General features: G+C 37.0%; 1 protein-coding gene across 2 annotated transcripts in view; it reads right to left on the reverse strand.

Annotated features, from left to right (window-relative positions):
- LOC106078738 (immunoglobulin superfamily DCC subclass member 3-like) overlaps positions 1 to 20,737 on the reverse strand; it is a 244,982-nt gene that overhangs the window by 5,829 nt on the left and 218,416 nt on the right. For both annotated transcript variants that reach the window (XM_056043564.1, XM_056043556.1), the window contains exon 7: positions 15,624 to 15,757. In XM_056043564.1, the coding sequence (XP_055899539.1) occupies positions 15,624 to 15,757 (134 nt within the window). The remainder of the gene's footprint in view (positions 1 to 15,623; positions 15,758 to 20,737) is intronic.

Genomic DNA, 20,737 nt, shown 5'->3' on the forward strand with positions numbered 1-20,737 from the left:
CTCACGTCTGCCAACGCTGCCAATTGTGTGACTTTGGCAACCCTCCAGAATGATCTCCCTTTATTCCTGTTTGATCCCACCGCTATATACTTGGATTATTTCCTTGTTGGTATTTTTTTCCCTTTCATCCCCTTTTCTTTTCATTTTGTTCTCTAGTGTCCTGGTGATGCGCTCGACCAGCTTATAAACAAAACAATTTGTATGGCAAACTTTCTATCATCGAAGAGACCAACAAATACCGGAAGTGTTTAGAACTTCCTGCGCCCGTTAGAATACTGCCTCGTTCTGACATAATGATCTCCAAATGAGATCATGGCATACTCTCTTTGTGTTCACATGCAACTTACAGATTTTATAGTTGATCTCTAGACAGGTAATTCTATCTGATCTTTAATAAAAACAAATATAGTCACTTTGGAATACGATCAAATCTGTTTGTTTTCCATCTGTTCAACATCAAAGAAATCTCTAATCCTCTTTTCCAAAACATGAACATATCTGAATTTCAGATGATGTTATGTTCATCTAGTACTAAAATAACGGCGAACGTCATGTGGCCAGCAAAACGACCAAATGACCTTACTTTCTACGCCCGAGACCAAGTACCCAGTTGAACTCACGAAACTCAGTCGAGACCTCAAATGTCGACTTTTGGATGTACAACCGCATATTGAACCAATAGATAAATGATGGGAAGCGTGGTTGAGAGGCTAAGTGCGCTTGAACTTGGCTTGGCTTGGCTACCTAGAAGGGGGCTCGAGGTTCGACACCCCACTCGGGCAGAGTTGTGTTCCAAAGGCAGCACGGAAAACCAACTCCTAGATATCCCCTCTCCCCCCCACCCCCCACCCCCCAACTGGTCCACAAATGAGATTGGACCAAAGCGCTCTGAGCATGCTATAAGCATGAAAGTAGCGCTTTTTAAAAGCTATAAATATAAATATATATAAAGAAATTTCGATGTCCGGCAAAGTTTTTGAATTGGCCGACCTTTTCTGACACTGGCCGAGAGATAGGACCAAAAACATATTTGAATCGACCAAAATATTATGTGCTGATTCATTAAGTTAGGGTTAGAGTTAGTGAAAACTTGCTAAATTCCTAGTAGCAAAATTCCTGTAAGATACCACAAGGCAATTTTTAGCGCTCTAGGTCACTTCTCGTATAGGCCGATATATGTAATGTAATATATATGATATTTTTCACAATTTTTTTTCATCTATAAATTGAAATGTTTCATAAATCTACAGCAGATATTAAACAGTCAACCCCGAAAACAATCCTTGTTAAGCGAATGTATAAATGTACTAAGAGTCTAAAGAGGTCTACTGCTGGCCCTAGAGATCCAGACTTAGAAGACTGTGCACAAAATGGACGTCTGATTTTTTACCTCTTTATTCATCAATAGATGCGGGAATACCCGCTGACGTAGGTGTGTTCAAGATAGAGAATGTCTTGAACTCCAGACCAAATTTAAATTTTCAAGATTATTTCATTGCAAAAAAAAGTCATTACTATCAAACCAGAGTGTTTCCTGTGTGACAAATTAGCTAGAAATATTTTTTTCAAAAGATATACATACATTTAATGGAAATTAGAGCCATTTTCGAGATCCTTTCACCCACTCTGAACCCATGAACGGTTTGCAACTTGAATTAATTTTAAGAGTATAGACTGTTTCTCAATAACATTTTAGGGCATAAAGAGTGTAATAAACTCTACTAAATATTGGGAGGGGGGGGGGAAGAAGAGTTTTGCTTCTTCCTAAAAACACAAACTAAAACTTCCTTTTTGAAATCGATGGCTGTATCTTTTCATTTCTGAAGACCTTAAAATCATCACGGGCTGTAAAGAATGTAATGTTAATCTGTCATCTTGTTGTGAAGGTAAGCATGAAGTCGTTTACCAGGGGACAAATTCTACAACGATCATTGATTCCATCCCAGATGCTAAATGTGATGGCTACACGGTTGAATGTCCAATTGGGCTGCGCCTCAACGATGTACATTGTTTGCTATTAGCTGCTGATTTATTTCTTTTAAAATTTAATCTAATTTTTTTTTAAACGCAACATCATTACACAAAAAAAAATCTGTTACACAATTTAAAAAAAAAAAAAGAATGATCTATAGAGTATTTGCATTAAAAATGTTTCCTTTTGCTGCAAACAGTAAATGGGCGAGCTATCCAAGGCAAACATTGCTACATTAGCTGAGAACGATTCTTTCACCTACATATTTTTGTCCGTTAACATTTTGATGTGATTAAATCCAATCTCAACTGGGGTTATCTACTCCTGACCAAGAGTATCATATGATAATAATCTATTATATAAAGCAGAATGTTTGGCGTAATTATGTATGTATGTATGTATGTATGTATGTATGTATGTATGTATGTATGTATGTATGTATGTATGTATGATAAAACGTGGCAGAAATGTTCCTTGGGTACCAACTTAGACCGTAGTGTATGTATTGTAGCCCTAAAACTAACTTAAGACCCTCAAAAAAAACAGACCAACTCTATTACAGCTATAGTATTTTATGGATCTAGGCCATGTTTACAATGTTGACATGAAAAAAGATCAAAGGATTTAGATCTAGATATAATTTTAAGAAATATACTTTGCGCAGATAGTTTTTTTTACTTTGACACATGAAAATACAAAAGATGGTCCATTGATTTAATTATATAATAAAATTAACCTTCAAATTTGTGTTTCAAAACCATTTTTTATATAAATTAGTTTTTTTATATCTGTGACTACAGATTTCCTGACGAACATTCTTTCATTAGACAATACCGTAATGTTACACATCTTTCCATGCCTAGGTCTAAAACTCTAATATGATATAACTTCTCTTCGCACAGATAGTTTTATACTTTAACACATGAACATACTAATTATAGTCCATTCATTTCATATTTTGATCTAATTAACATTCAAATTTGGTTTTTCTAAAGCATTTTTAATACATTCGTTTACGAAAGCTGCGAAGCCGTGTTGAGATTGGCCTATATTCATTCATGAATTGCGTACTAAAAATTATTTCGTTTAATTGTTTACTTTATAATACCATTCATTTAACAAATTGTTTTAATTGTACTATTAATGTATCGCTCTTTTCGTTTTTAATAGATATGTATCGCCTCGGGTAAACCCATTTTCGCAAAACTAATTTTATTTTCGTAGTGAAAGAGAAATAACGTGAAAGGATCATTAGCTAAGTTTAACATACATCTAAATCCAATCCACTACATTAGTAAACACAAATTTAGACCCGCAGGCCACGGGTAATGTCAGGCTAGTATAGTATATAAGGATTAGAAAATGTAATTTTGAGACAATCATTCCTTTTCATTTGTTGCAGCACTCTAAGAAAATTTCCCATAGTGTCATTGACTTCTTTTACCTTGTCATTCTGTTTAGTTTTCTAGTTCACAATCGGATATAAAGCTGTTGGGGAAACAAACAAAAAAAAATGCGCCCAGTATACAACAAACAGAATCTAGTATTTTCTAAGAGAACCCTAACATCTCAATAATTACACTAGACCAGGATAGAAACCAACTAGTTACGTAGAAGAAAGCTGTACTATTGTTAAATATATTATGGGAGTTCAGAGGTCCCCACAGCTATCTGTAAGATAGAACTGCTTCTATGTAAATGTTTGTTTATGGTAGTCCTGTTGCTTCTTGTTAAATGAACAATTAAAAAAAATAAAAAAAAACACGAAATGTTAGAAATAACATCTCCATTTGATCTGAATTTATTCCAGCCCTGAATGTTGTCTGTCAAGCTAATCTCCCGACACCAAACACGTTGAGAGGTGTGGTACAACTCTAATGAGATCTGAATGGCAATAGATCAAACTGACATTTCCTGTTCAAATGTACGCCTGCTTCAAGTTCTTTAGAAATCTGCATCGCCGAGACTAGAGAACAAAACGATTTGTAAGGGACATGAGATCTGACAATGGCTGACGTGAAAATACATGTTTACCCCATGCAGGCGTCATTGATAATACATTTTCATTGTATCAAGGCGCCATTGAGTAAAAGTGTGACACTTTCACTACATAATGGATGCATGAAGGAGTAATTTCTTTGTCCAAGTATCACTGGGTTGTAGGTTCGTCACTGGGTTGTAGGTTCGTCACTGGGTTGTAGGTTCGTCACTGGGTTGTAGGTTCGTCATGGGGTTGTAGGTCATTCATGTCATTTTAATGTCATTGAGCACAAGAGGGAGATATTCTCTAGTGAAAAGCTAGAGTGAGTAAGTTCTTGAGTGATAGTGAACTAGTGAAACTTGAACTCGGAGATTATCGAGATCTCGTCAATGAAATGCATCTCGACGTCCTGACATTTCTAATGAACATAAAAGTAAATCAGGGGGCAGGAAGTAACGTGAGAAAGTAAAGTTCCCTTCCAGACTTTGTGGTCTATAGAGCAGATGATGTAAAGGTCAACTGTTTCTGTGGCCAACGACTTCACAAGGATTCGAACCCGGGACGCCCGGTTCAGAAGCCAAAACACTTAACCGCTCAGCCACCGCGCCTCCTCATGCCGCAGGAAGGGCGAATTAAAACAACTGTTCGGAATCAAAAGACAACTCATCAAGTTCATAAACTTGAAGGAAAAGGCAGAAATTCAAACAGTTCCGGTATTTGACTTACTCGTGATTGAACCTGTGGATCCATGATATCATCATCCATATGAGGGTCTGTAAGTAGATGGTCTCTTGATTGCTAATGATATCATAAACTGAATAAACTGCAAAACTGGCGACTATATAACTATTATAACTACTCCTACATATATTTAGAGATATAGAAGTTAAAAGTTAAATATGAACCTAGAAGGTGCCAAGGACTGTTTCGTTGGAAATTACAATTAGAGTAGACTACGCCACTTCTATTCGAATTCAATGTCTGATCATTCACATTCCATCGTATTGATACTAGTTTCATTTACACTAGCGGAACAGAACTTTGGAGTGGGGGGGGCGATTTTTTTCCAAACCCTAACCCTAACGCCCAGTAAACCCTAACCCTATGTATAAACGTGCGTACAGCACACACACACATATATGCTTCAGGTGCGCACTAGTGAACGTAAACAGGAAGACACTAGAATGGAGAGAGAAGAACAGTACATCAGGGATTGTGAAGAGTCTGAATGTTTGGGAAACTAAGAGGTCAACGTTTGTGCTGCCTGAAAGTTGTAGAAGGGACCTGGAGCGAAGCGGGGAAGGCTGTCGCTGGTCCACATTCAGGTTAAGTAGCAAAGGACTGGTATAATTAGTAGTAAGACTTTGAGGAAGCTGAAGGATGTTATGTGTTTACCCTAGTGAATAAACACAACCATTTATTTCTTGTTAAACTGTGTTGAGTTGCCTGCCTTTTCGTTGAGTGCCTAACCTAGAGTTGCAACAATATATATTTATATATATATATATATGAGAATAAAAAAAAACAGCATTTCTCAACCTTCAGCGAAAAACAAAACAACTGGGGCAGCGCTATAAGGTTCTCTTGTGGGGTTCGACGCCAAAAGCGTTTTCTTGCATTCTTCACTGAAAAAACGCATTCTCCTGACAAGTGCAGCTCATTAATATCAATGGTGTTCGGGCGAAGCCCCGACGCCAAAAGCGTTTTATTCCATTCTTCACTGCAGAAACGCATTCTCCTGACCTAAAGCTCATAATTCATACTATTAAAAGAGGACCTTTTGAATAATGTTGTACTTGAAAAATATTCTAATATGAATTTATAAGCCCTTAAAACATTGCAAATAAAACCGATTTGTTCCTTGAAAAGATAAGATACCCTACATATTTAGATTCAGGCTTTGAGGATCGCCGCCGAAAAAAAATTATTCGATAAATAATATTCAAGAAAATTAAAGTATAAATTGTGTGTTATAGTCCCAAATTTATTTAACTAGAAAAATATCAGATTGAGTAAAGGTTGGGAAAAGGCGACAATGAGATAGTTATTTGAGTTTAGAACTTATCTCAATCATGACTATTATACTGAAAAATTTCGTTTGAATTCTAACTTTTCCAATGCAAAGTCTTTCTTAAAATAATTATGATAAATTCATGTGAAATTTTATAAACTCTGTCTGGAAATGGGAGGGGCGGTAGAGTGAAAACGATTAATCCTCGCTCCTTTAATAATTTCTTCTAATGATTGCATTTGGCATTAAAGAATAGGGGTGGGGCAACTAGATATAAGAATTTATTTTATAGTATTGTTATAAACCTGGTGGTGGCACAGATGGGGGTAGTGGTGTGAGTGTAGTCAGCCAACGCAAATCGCCCCAGGCCAGCGCTAGACGAGCGGTCAACCGTGACGAGCTACGACGGTCAGCCGAGACGAGTGTCAACACGGCGGTTCGGAAGGATCGACGGCGGTCCGGGAAGGATCGACGTCGTGAACAGAGCTCAGGAGCGTCACGAGAGTTGTAGTCATCTGACCACCTAGAAACGTCGAGCGGCGTTCTGTCCGGTTCGAGAAGGCCAGTAGGGATCCTATATAAGAGCGGAGGTGTCGCAGTCAAGATGGTTCATGGCAGGGGTTCAGAACCCGGTTCACTACAGTCCGGTCGACTACAGCACAGTTCAGCGGTGTGGTTCTGTACGGAGCATTACGACGGTTCAAGTACAGTTGAGACGAACGGCGTCTTGATCTTGGTCTGTGATCAAGTCCGACACAACGAGCCTAGTGTGTGAAGTCAGTCCTGTTGAACCCAGTGCAAGCCCGGAACGAGACGGAGAGGCCAGTGCAAGAGTTGATACGGCGGTACGGTGTTATCGGAGAGATATTTGTACAGTCTTGTGTTACGTGCTGCCAATTGTACAGTATTGGCTGTTATTTCTTCAACTATTAAAGTGTTACGTTACTTTGGAGCCCTGAGTTGTCAAGTTATTTAAGTTGGTGGTGTATGATGTAATTTGCAAAGAGCCTAGATAGGGAGATTCGTAACAGTATATATAAATTATATTAGTGATAGATTTTTTAAATTTTGTAATTTCTTAACTATAATACAAAAAGAAAAAGTATTGATTTGTCCGATGGGGCAAATCCGATTGGATGTATCGCCTTTCCCACCTGGTACAACCCTTTTTCATTTAAATTTACTAATGATACAATTTGAGATTAGAGTGTGGTACGACATAATATACAATGGGTCACATATCAATATGTAGTTTATATTATATAGATATTTAACTAATTTTGTTCACAAACTATGATTTCCACAAAAATAGGACCGCCCCCCCCCCACAGCACTCAGAGGGCTAGAGTGGGGAGGGCAGTACATGCAATCGCTCTCACCCCACCGAATCGGTCAAAATGCCAGAAATGGAGCGACATAATATAAAATTTATAAATTAATTCAACTAATTTTGTTCACAAATTATGATTTCTCCATAAAAACAGACCCCCCCCCCCACTCAAAGGGTTTAGGTGGAAAGGGCAGAAGAGGTATTTGCCCCCCCCCCCCCAATCGGCAAACAGGGAACGACATAATATAAAGATCGGTTAAAATATCAATAAGAAGTTTCAACTATATAGATATTTAATTGAATCTGTTATTAGCAAGCTGTGATTTCTACAAATAAATTGGACCGCCCCGCCACTCGAAAGTGTATGGGGGGTGGGCTTGATACCATCGCCCCCTCCGGACCCCACCAAATCGGCCAACATACAAGAGGGGGGGTGGGCGAAATAATCTAAAAACAGGTTGAAATATAAATAATTAGTATATATTATTAACATAAGTAATAAATTCGTATACAAATTGTGTGAATTCTATAATAAAATTTGACCGCAAGCGCTATAATTTCTTAGGTTACATTGATTCAATGAAGCATTAATGTATTTATTAAAAGAACCAAGTCTGACTCTCACACTGATTAATCTGAACTTGAATTCCGAGCCCCTTTTTTTACACTTACTACACAATATACATAGTTACCTAGACCCGAAGACTGTCAATACAAAAAGTGATTCTAGTTTGCTATATTTGTGTTCGAAGTATCCGTCTCGTATTTGCAGCTGGAACCATGTAATGTAAAAATGTCTATACACCAGTAAGAAATATTATTACGAAAAAAAATTTCAAATTTTTTTTTCAAACCATACTATCATTAATTTGATTATTTCCATTTTTTTTTTCAAAGCACATTTCCCTTCTGTCAGGACACCTTAAAAACCATTCTGATTTCTCATAGGTTGAAATTCACAAGGGAGGGAAATCTCTCAAAGTCAAAGGCCGCATTAAAAACTCCTAGCTTCCATAGAGATTCAAACTAAATACCACCAGCTTCACAGCCAAGCTCCACAGTATTTACAATGACATTGATCAGAGCAGTCCTAGCTCAAGATCCCGCTTATTAGTCTATCGACCCGACACTTCTTCACAATAAACACAATAGCAAAAGTAAGTCAGCAAAGACATGACATACGATATGGAGATGTTCCCACCCCGGACTAACGCCGATGACAAAGTGATCTTTAAGTACTCGAGACTTTAGATTGGCCCGGAAGTCTATAGACGCTCAGAGAATTTGAAGGAGGTAACTCTGACAGAAAATGAAATCTACTCTCCAGAAGAAAAAAAAGCTACCTCCAACAATCGAATGTTATCTCTTCTTTCATATTTTCTCTATTTCTTTCCGTCCATCTCTGACAAGTACATAGCGTTATTGAAATAGAGTGAAAACACCGACCCAAAGAATTGTGCGTGCTAAACATCAGTCACCCTTTCCAAAAACGAAACATTCATGCCCTGAAATGACGAAATCTATTATTTTTATCTTCTAGACGCAATGATTAATGATCAGGAATTTTTTTTTGTTACTAAGTCAACGCACATACACTAAAATAAATGTGTTCATGTGTTGGTGGCTGAATCACTCAGTACATGGGAGGGCAAAGAAATCATGTCCCAAGAGACCCCGGAAGGCCAGGATTAAAGTCATTAATTTATTTCGGTTCAATTGGAGAATATTTCATTCGATGCTGAATTTCCCATTTATCTTTTTTTGTTTTATTGATTGAACGCTAACACGATTCCATTAAGACGAAACACATTTATTTTTTTTTTTTATTAGACGTATTCGTTTTCAATGAAATCCTCACTTTTTATATAGTTAAGTGCTATGTATAGGTTTATAAACAAAAGTACAACCATTTTCTAGACACAAAAATGTACGAAGTTTTAAAATTGTTAAATAACTATCTTGTCCAAAACCTACTCATTCTCTCAATCTCTCTCTCACACATACACATGAACCTACTCAGGCGTCCACACATATATAAAGGATGCTGACTGCATAATGTCTTTATGTCTGGATAATGTCTTTATGTCTGGATAATATCTTTATGTCTGGATAATGTCTTTATGTCTGGATAATGTCTTTATGTATGTGTAATGTCTTTATGTCTGCATAATGTCTTTATGTCTGCGTAATGTCTTTATGTCTGCGTAATGTCTTTATGTCTGGATAATGTCTTTATGTCTGGATAATGTCTTTATGTCTGCGTAATGTCTTTATGTCTGGATAATGTCTTTATGTCTGCGTAATGTCTTTATGTCTGGATAATGTCTTTATGTCTGCGTAATGTCTTTATGTCTGGATAATGTCTTTATGTCGGGATAATGTCTTTATGTCTGGATAATGTCTTTACATCTGCGTAATGTCTTTATGTCTGGATAATGTCTTTATGTCTGCATAATGTCTTTATGTCTGCATAATGTCTTTACGTCTGGATAATGTCTTTATGTCTGCGTAATGTCTTTATGTCTGGATAATGTCTTTATGTCTGGATAATATCTTTATGTCTGCGTAATGTCTTTATGTCTGGATAATGTCTTTATGTCTGCATAATGTCTTTACATCTGCGTAATGTCTTTATGTCTGGATAATGTCTTTATGTCTGCATAATGTCTTTATGTCTGCATAATGTCTTTACGTCTGGATAATGTCTTTATGTCTGCGTAATGTCTTTATGTCTGGATAATGTCTTTATGTCTGTATAATATCTTTATGTCTGGATAATGTCTTTATGTCTGCATAATGTCTTTATGTCTGCATAATGTCTTTATGTCTGGATAATGTCTTTATGTCTGGATAATATCTTTATGTCTGCGTAATGTCTTTATGTCTGCATAATGTCTTTATGTCTGCGTAATGTCTTTATGTCTGGATAATGTCTTTATGTCTGGATAATGTCTTTATGTCTGGATAATGTCTTTAAAATCTTTAAAGACGTATTAAAAAAATCGAATTACTTTCTGTTAGGATAATTCAAATCACGATATCTATCTTCCATACAATCTGACCAACATGTATAAACCTTGTCCTATCACCCAATGATAATCACAGTTGTTTACTCTTATCCTGACCTTAATGATTTTGTCTGTTTGAAGGTCAACACAAACATTTTGTTAGTTGTTATTTTTCTCATACAGATGTCAAGAACGGAAAAAGTGAACAAAGTCTCAACAAAGTCTCAAAGTCTGTGTCCAAATAAAAATGTTTCCTCTAACTGGACATCACTTGCTGCTTCTTTGAATGAACTGTTCAAGTTTCTTCATACTCTTCGAGTTCTTTGGAAGAACTGCTGTTTGGGTGGATGTGTTTACTGTTCTGGGTGTAGGTGTTCGCTGTTCTGTGTGTATTTGCTTTCTATTTTGGGTGTATGTATTTGCTGTTCTGGGTGTATGTGTTTGTGTTATATGCCGGTACAAAGATTTTGTTTTCCTTCTTGGACTAATGACTTTTACTGTAGTATCTAGACTGATGTCTCCGCTATACTGCCCCCCCCCCTTTTTTTTTTTTCTTTCCACTTCTGTTAGCTTTAATTAAACAGGGGAAAAGACCGAATATTCATGAGAATAGAGTCAATTATGAGTTATTGAACTTTGTTTCTTCTCTCCTTTTACTAGCGTGTCTAGAGCTAGTTACTAGTTGAAAACAACAGTTTTAGCCATCTCAAATATTAATGAACCTATTTACTGCCTTTGTCATCGGATCTGTTGATGAAAGGCATCGCCTTGAAATATTCAAGAGGATTTATACCTTCTTAGTATCCGCTATTAAACTTTGATTTTTTTTAATAAAAAGCATGCTCTAGTAATGGTGTAGACAGATAGACCACATCATTGTGTTCTCTAGAAAATTATATGTACCAAAAATAAACAATTCTTCGTGTGGACTACAAATAATGATTTTTCAGGATCAGTACTAGATTGGGATTCAACCTTGTTTACAAAGCTTATATCAACACTCACTCTGTCTGTCAGTCTGTCTGTCTGGAAAAAAGTTTGATACATATTTTTTCTCCCATTTTCCAGTCCATGATCAGTTGAAATTTGCACAATTATTTATTAAACCAGTGGGAAGCGTGGTCGAGAGGCTAAGTGCGCTTGAACTTAACTTGGCTTGGCTACCTATGAAACTCGAGGTTCGACACCCGCCTCGGGCAGAGTTGTGTTTACTGAACTGCACGGAAAAACCTTCTCCTAGATACCCACTGTTCCACAACTGAGATTGGACCAAAGCGCTCTGGGCATGCTATAAGCATGAAAGTAGCGCTATATAAAAGCCATAATTTAATTTTATCTGACTAGGCATGAATCAATAAAAAAAAACAAAAAAAAAACTAATCATTAGGGTTTGTTGGACTAGTCCGTTTCGTTTCTTTTAATAAAAAGTATTGGGCCGGAAGTGGCTTTTTTCCCGATATATCTTTGCATTTTTCAGTTCTCTCTTTAAATTAAACTGACATTATTATGCTTTAATTTTAAGTGTGCCTGATAGAGAAACAAATTCTGCACAAAAATACGGGTAGTTGGGATCAAACTCGATAGAGGCTATAAAAAGAAAAGACCTGAAACAAGCGCGTTAAACTACACATTTACAGTACTTTATTTGATGAGTATTTTCCCCAAGATCTGTGGTTTTTTTTTTAGGACTAGCTTATTTCAAGTACCCGGCATTTTCCGATACACAATTTCATACACAAAATAATTGTTGAAAAAAATTGTAGTGATTTTAAACTTTAAATGATTAGTTAAAAATGTGTTACTCTAATCAATTTTGAATATAGTTTGTTATGAATGTCACTGTCTATTTTGTGTCTGTTCTAGTTTCTTAATTTTTTCTTGAGAAAAGGGTTATTCTCCTAATGGGTATACCTGATTTCTCCAAGCAGCCTTTGTAAAATATTGGTCCTAAATAATGCTATGTTTATAAACAAAAATCGCATGGCTGCATTATGATGAATGTACGTGTTAGTTCAATATATTTTATATTACTAGGTAACTAAAAATAACTATAAATAGACTTAAGATTCATTTTTTTTTCTGTTAGACAAAGTCATATGGCAAATTTTTGTTTATATCCTAATTCTAAAAAGGAATAATAAATAGAATTATACAGTAAAAATAATCACTAAGTTTTTTTTTAATAGTTTTAATAGTTTTGAAAGTCTGATAAAATTACAAAGAGATTTTGTGTTTTTGCTATTGTACACAAGGTGCATTATGAGTCAGTCCATCTCTTCTAATTGTTTAGAAATGAGTGTAAAAATGTAGGCTTCCATATTTTTAGCCTGAATTTAAGAAGTTACAAACTTTAAACAACTAATATATTGCCTCTTCCATAAAACTTTGAATTTAAAAAATAAATTTAGAAGATTGAGCTATACATATATTTTTGTGACGTTATGCCGACATGCCATATTATTAACAACACCTATATGTGAAAGTCTCAATCAGACAGTCATTATTTTAGACTAAATTTAAGTAGAGTCTAGACCTAGAGCTAGTACGCCTCTTACAATTTTAAAAAATCAGTCATTAGATATCAATAGCAATTGTATAATTAGGTCTAGGCATTGAAAAGAAAATCTATTAATAATCTATAATAGATCTAATCATCTAAATCTAAGTAGGCCTACTAACTTTATAAATAAGTAGAAGTATTATAATGAATATTGTATAGATCTAGACTGACTAGATAATAAATAGATTTATAGATAGATCTCTAGTCTAGTTGATTAAGTATAGAGTATGGTAAATGTATTACAGTATGAGTATTATTAGATCTATGTCATATGTCTATATCTAATAATCTCTTAATTAATAAACTTTAGTCTTTAGTAATATCTAGAATTTATTCTAATAAAAACTGACTATAGGCATAGCATAGGCTAGACTCGGCAATTTAGTCTCAAGATAGAATCTATACTATTAAAAATTCGATTTTTATATATAGATCTAGACTAGAATTTTATTATAGATCTAAATATACTAATGGAGATATGATATGCGGTGTAAGCAAATAGAAACGAACCTGGGTTTTTCTAAACTCTAATACTTGGTATTTAGTAGTAAATCAGCACCTACCTAAATAAATCGTAACTAGAAATAAAAAATCTATATTTATCGTAGTATATATAGGTCTGTGGTTGTAAATTATATAGCCTTCGTAACTTCTTCTATAGAGAAATGACTTTTGTAATTTCTTTTATAGGAAAATTGGGCTATTCGCGTCTGACATATATATATAATTTTTATGTTTAGTAACAAACCCTAATTCTCAAAAAAATGTCAGTAATTAGTGGTTTTGTCCCTTAGATAAGCTTTTTAAAAGTATTCTTTTTTTATCTTTTGCCTGTTTCCAAAGCTTATTTCAACTCTGTCTGTCTGATAATAAGGTTGTACACGTTATTTCTCCAACTCAATCACGGAGCAAGCTGAAATTTCGCATAAATTATTTCTTTTACCTGACAGCACAAGAATCAATAAAAAATGAATCAAATAAGTTAAAGAAATTGTACTTGACAGATGTGGTGGTATAGGTTGCATTCGTCCCCTTTAAAGATGTAGAAAAAAAAAGTGGCGGCTTTAAAGTTTGAAACTAACAATAGATAATTATAAAACATTCTATTTTTGTAAGCACTCTCCTGGCACAGATTTATTAGTTTTCAAAGCAAAAGAAATTCAATCCAATAAACATTGACAGGTTCTTATCACTGCAAGATAAACTGAGTGGTGTTTATCACTGCAAGATAAACTGAGTGGTGTTTATCACTGCAAGATAAACTGAGTGGTGTTTATCCCTGTAGTTCCATTAATTGGTGTCTATCCCTTAAAGTAAATTGACTGGCGCCTATCTCTAAATGTACATTGATTAGTGATTATCGCTGTAGATACATTGATGCTAATACTTGTAGATAAATTGATTGGTGCTTATCTATGTGGATTCATTGATTGGCGCCTATCCCTGTAGATATATTGACTGGAGACTTTTCCTGTAGATACATTGTTTGCTGCCTATCTGAGTAGATACTTTGACTGGCGCCTACCTCTTTAGATAACATGATTCCTGCTTAGAGCTCTGCATGGGCAGTAGCGCCACTGGGATGGATGGATGGATAGTTTGGACCAGTCATGCAATTAAATTTGTAATAGATCTAGACCAACAAAAAAAAATCTGTGCGATTAGAAATATTTGTACCAAATGTTTTTGTTTAGTGCTATTTTATGATCCTATCGCTTATATGGACCCGTTTTGAAAATGGTTGTGGGGGGGGGGGGGGAGAAAGAAAGGAGATCTGGATTAATTTTCAGCGTATTCGCTTTTTAAAAACATTTACACAAACAAAGGGGTGAGGGGTGCAAAATTCCTCTGAATTCGAACACATTTCTGAAGCCTCCTGAAGCCGTCATCCTTACCCCCAAAGTAGATTATATTGTTATCTATTGTTTGTATAAAGTTACTTTGAAGCGGCGACCTACAAAGATGACTAATTCAGCTTATACCACCACTTCAGTCAACTACAATGTTTTTTTTTATTGATTCTTGTGTTGTCGGGTAAAATAAATAATTGTGCAAAATTTCAACTTGATCCGAGAATGGGTTTGGGAGAAATAACATGTACAAACTTTTTACCTGACAGGCAGACAGACAGACAGAGTGACTTGATAAAAGCTTTGTAAAAATGGGATCCTCTGCCTTAGTGTCATCATTACATCTTGTGCGTGTCACAGAAAATCGATAAGCCTGCCACGCCTGTAATGAGTCATTCACTTAAGTTTCAGACTTCTCTCCTAGAAACACAAAAAGCCACTTTAAAAGGAAACATTTAAGGACAAGAATAAGGAGACAGTCGGCCCGTAAACTCTGAGGAGAGACACTTCCAACTAAAAATATATTTTACTCCTTTCAAAACTATCACCGCCCACCACTGTGGCTCCCCGGTAAATAGAGATGTGAAGCAACTGACCAAACCTATCACCGCCCACCACTGTGGCTCCCCGGTAAATAGAGATGTGAAGCAACTGACCAAACTTACCATCACCGCCCACCACTGTGGCTCCCCGGTAAATAGAGATGTGAAGCAACTGACCAAACCTATCACCGCCCACCACTGTGGCTCCCCGGTAAATAGAGATGTGAAGCAACTGACCAAACTTACCATCACCGCCCACCACTGTGGCTCCCCGGTAAATAGAGATGTGAAGCAACTGACCAAACCTATCACCGCCCACCACTGTGGCTCCCCAGGAAATAGAGAAGTGAAGCAACTGACCAAACTTACCATTCACGACGACCACGCTAAAACTCTCGATTTGAAGACTTGTCCGGCAGAGATAAAGTCCAGCGTCATCCATCTGTGCACCTCGTATCCGGAGAGTACTGGATATACTTTTCATCTGTATTGAGTTATTGGTTCTGAGAGAGTATAAACAGTTTCATCAGTACTCTCATTCTAATACATACATCTGATACTCACATTCTAATACATACATCTAATACTCACATTCTAATACATACATCTAATACTCACATTCTAATACATACATGTAATACTCACATTCTAATACATACACCTAATACTCATATTCTAATACATACATCTAATACTCACATTCTAATACATACATCTAATACTCACATTCTAATACATACATGTAATACTCACATTCTAATACATACACCTAATACTCATATTCTAATACATACATCTAATACTCACATTCTAATACAAACATCTAATATAATCTAACATCTAATATATTCATATTCTAATACCATCTTTGCTAGAGTGGCACTATCCAGGCTGCAAGTGATAGCTTCTAGAGTCTACCCATGGTCAGCAGAAGTGGCCTTTTCAAACTCCTGAGGAAAATAGGTTGACCTCCCAAACTACTGAAGTTAATTGAGTGTTTTCACGAGGAAACTAAATGTACTGTCAAATTCAATGGAGCCCAATCAGCACCTTTTGAGGTTTGCAGTGGTGTCAAGCAGGGATGTGTGCTCGCACCTACTCTGTTTGGCATATTCTTCTCCTGTCTACTGCATTATGCGTACAGCGACATAAATGAAGGTGTGTTTCTCCATACAAGATCCTCTGGAAAACTATTTAATGTATCAAGGCTGCGGGCAAAAACCAAGGTTAGGAAGCTACTTGTCAGGGAACTCCTGTATGCTGATGATGCAGCTATTGTGGCTGATTCTGATATTCAGCTACAGTCCATGGTTGACAAACTATCTGCTGCTTGCCAGAAGTTCGGCTTAAACATCAGTCAAAGCAAGACTAAGATACTTGTCCAAAACACAAACACTGCACCTCAAGTAAGCATTAATGGCCAACCACTAGAAGTTGTTGATCACTTTTGTTACCTTGGCGCCATCATATCCAACAACACTCTACTGGATAAAGACATAAACAACAGGATAGCCAAGGCAATGGCCACCATGTCACGGTTGCAGAAAAGAGTCTGGGACAACATATTGCTGACTAGCAGTACCAAAGCCCTAGTCTACCAAACCTGTGTGTTGAGCACCTTGCTGTACGGAAGTGAAACATGGTCAACCTATTCATGGCAGGAAAAAAAGCTGAATGTCTTCCACCTCCGATGCCTAATGCGGATCTTTAAAATAAGGTGGCAAGATAAGATAACCAATGAGGAAGTGCTACATAGAGCAGGATGCCAGGACATCCGCTCTGTTATCAGCAGCAGACGCCTTGGCTGGCTTGGCCACGTTCGTAGAATGCCAGTAGGTCGACTTCCACAGGACATCCTGTATGGCGATCTAATAGAAGGCAGGAGAGCCGCTGGTCGCCCACTTTTACGTTATACGGATGTATGCAAACGCGACATGAAGCTCTTCAAAATCGACACTGGCAACTGGGAAGAGGTGGCACTGGACAGATCCACATGGAGAGAGAGCATAAAGGAAGGGTCACAGATTGCAGATGTCATACACAACAGAAGCAGAAAGAAGGGTGAAAATGCAACGGCGCCTGGTGATTATATATGCCCAACCTGCGATCGCAGCTGTGTATCAAGGATTGGCCTCTTTAGTCACACAAGAAGTTGCAAAGGGAAAAGATCGTCTCTCGAGACGTAAAATGCCACAGACCATGTAAACAAAGCAAAAAGAACAAACCCCTTTCTTCTCTTAAAATGTTATGATTTCATCACATTGTGCTAATAAGAAACAGGCAATCAATACAAAATATGTATGTAATCCGACCATTTTAAAATATTGTACTCTCCACCCAAACGAGCATAAAATAGTTACACAACTGTAATTAAAGAGGACCCATGACCAGATCTTTTTCTTCTCACACACAGCAGCAGATGCAGGAAAAGATAAATGTTGTTGCAGACAATTCAGCTAGAATGGGTCTTACCATAAACAGAGGGAAGAGCAAGATGTTCAAGATAAAAACACCTAACATTACACCCATTACAGTCCAAGGTGAGGCGCTGGAAGAGGTGGAAAGCTTCATCTATCTTGGCAGTATCATAGACCACCATGGAGGAACAGATGCAGATGTCAGAACCCGCATTGGTAAAGCTCGAGCAGCTTTCCATCAGCTGAAGAACACCTGGGGATCTAGGGAAATAAGCACCACCACCAAGATTAGGCTCTTTAACACCATTGTTAAGCCAATACTACTTTATGGAGCAGAGACCTGGAGAACCACCATCACCACCATGAAAAAAATCAAAATATTCATCATCTGCCTGAGGAAGATTCTTATGATCCGCTGGCCAGACAAGATCTCGAATGAGGAACTGTGGCAAAGATCAGAACAGCAGCCAATTGAAGTAGATATCCTTCAGAGACGCTGGGGATGGATAGGTCTCACCCTTTGCAACTATCCAACATAACAAGTCAAGCCCTAACCTGAAACCCCCAAGGAAAGAGGAAGAGGGGACGGCCCAGGAATACACGGCGCCGCGATCTGGAAGCAGATGCCAAGCAGATGGGCAAGACGTGGGGACAGTTGGAGAGACTCACCCAGAACCAAGAGAGTTGTCTTCTGGTTGGTGGCCTAAGCCCCAGAAGGGACCACAGACAGAGATGGAATGATGAGATGATCTCAGCTTCTAGAAAATGACAGATACACAGATCGACTGTCGCGTTTCCATTCATATGTTGAAGATTCACACGCTGGCTAGTTTACACACACACATTCCAGAACACACGCCAGAGTCACGCATGGAGATCTCGACTTGGACATCTAATTCATTTCTAACAATGTTATTACAGCAGTCTGACTTGAAGAGTTTAATCTTAAGAGGAAAAAAAATGTGAAGACACTTTGGAATGAAGATTGACCAACTAATAATAATACTTTTGTGTAATCATATAACAAAACTTTTACATTTCCTTCTGACTTATGCTACGCCAGAACTCGTTGAGGTTTTGGGAGGCAGGGGGTTGGCTTTGTGGTTGACACGTAGCAGCTCTGTCATTTCTGTTATTATTTCTGGAGGCGAAAAAAAGTCATTACATTCCCATCATGCATGTAGTGCCCCCACCCCCCACCCAACCCGCATCACTTTTCTCTAAATGTCTATGAATGAAATTGAGCAGTTATCTGCTCTTGTAACATGGAAGATGCCAAAGCTTATGTTCCGGAATGAATCACTTCTCTCTCTCTCTCTCTCTCTCTCTCTCTCTCTCTCTCTCTCTTTCATATTTCTGTGTGCATTTGACCTTTTCTTTTGTTATATATAATCGACACATCTTTATGAGCTATTTGGGGACGATTTTATCTTATTTCTTATTCTTAATTCAAACAGTTGATTTATACAATGCCATAATTCAGTGTTTCCCAATCATTGCCTTTAAAGTAAAAATTTATTCTGACGGATAATTTAGCGGAACACCTTGCTAATTTATTTAGATTGGATTAAAATATGCCCCTCCTTTCCTTAATATAGTTTCTCCTCTATTTATAGTAATTGCTTTTTAAATGGTCTATTATTATCAGAAAACAACAACAACAAAACGTCTCGCTTTCATAAGATAGAAAACTGGCTGTTTTACCAGAGCTATTTAAGCTTCCAAATTTAATAAAATATGTTTTTCGATCTCTTGACTAGTTTTGTTATATAAATGTGAGGGTACGGACAGACGTCGACAGACAGACCACACAAAACTAATAGCGGCTTTTTGCCTTTAAAGGCCGCTAAAAACTACATTCCAAGAGAGTTTTCTCGATATGGTTGTATCCCCTTGTCGCCTAGACCAGGTTATTCAATCTGTATCGATGCTGCGCTAATACTTGCACTTTACATGTAGTAGTATCGATTCTACAACGTAACGCTCATTGCCATTGTTATCGTTGAATTCAATTAGCACCATTCAGGTATCGACACTTTCGGAACTAACACTAACCCCCATTACGTTTAAAAGAAGAAAAATAAAATTGGCCTTATCGGCCCAGGGGTCAATAGAGTAGAATCTATCATCTCTCTTTGGGCATGGCTACGTGGACTTCTCTGGAAATAGAGTAATGGATTGGACACATGTTTATTTTTAGCTGTTAGCCAACACGGGAAAACATATTTTGTAATGGATAGGTCAACACCGTAGTCCAAGGAACCAGGAAGAAGGACAGAGCAGACGATCTAGAGTATTTTTTAGACATTAAGTTTCCAAATATATTTCACCATACTTTCAAAAGGCTCCTTGCAGTCGATCAAAGTCTAAATTTAAACGTTCAAACAGTGACTGAGCAGACGCGAACAAAGAAATTGATTTATAGATCACTTCTCAATTAAACATGAAAGTATAGGTACCTTTACAGAATGTCAAGATTTGGCGTAGTTTTTGTTGTTATAAATAGAACACAATGAATACACACTATTTAATAATATCTTCATTGTAGATTAAAGTAAATTTCGGAGCGCTAATTACATATTAGGCATATAATTAACACATATCTTCGTTTGCAGCTCTTAAAATGAAGATTATTCACAGCCTTTAGTTTGTGTGGAAAAACTGACACCATAGAAAGCTTATCGGAGTTGGCAATTCTTTTACTTCAATATAGCGTAATACCTTTTTTTTACCGTAATACTCATATATACACAATTGGCAACACTTTTACGTATAAAATGTCTTTTGTATAGTGCATTTTTCAGGACTATTGAATGCTCAGTGTGCTGTGGTCTGATCGGTTTATTGACAAGATGGGGGGGGGGGGGGGGGAGAGGGGGGGGTCTCTGGGAGAAGGTTTTCGTGCTGCCTTTAAGTGCTCAGCAAAAACAACCCAGCTAGAGATGGAATTCGAACTCGGGCCCCTCTTGATATAAAACCAAGTGTTCTTAGTCCCTCAGCAACTCCTGGTCCAAATTCTATTTCGAAACATTTTGACTTGTTGTGGGAACGAAATATTCCAATGGG

Source organism: Biomphalaria glabrata, chromosome 1 (genome assembly GCF_947242115.1).
Source record: "Biomphalaria glabrata chromosome 1, xgBioGlab47.1, whole genome shotgun sequence".
NCBI lineage: Eukaryota > Metazoa > Mollusca > Gastropoda > Planorbidae > Biomphalaria > Biomphalaria glabrata.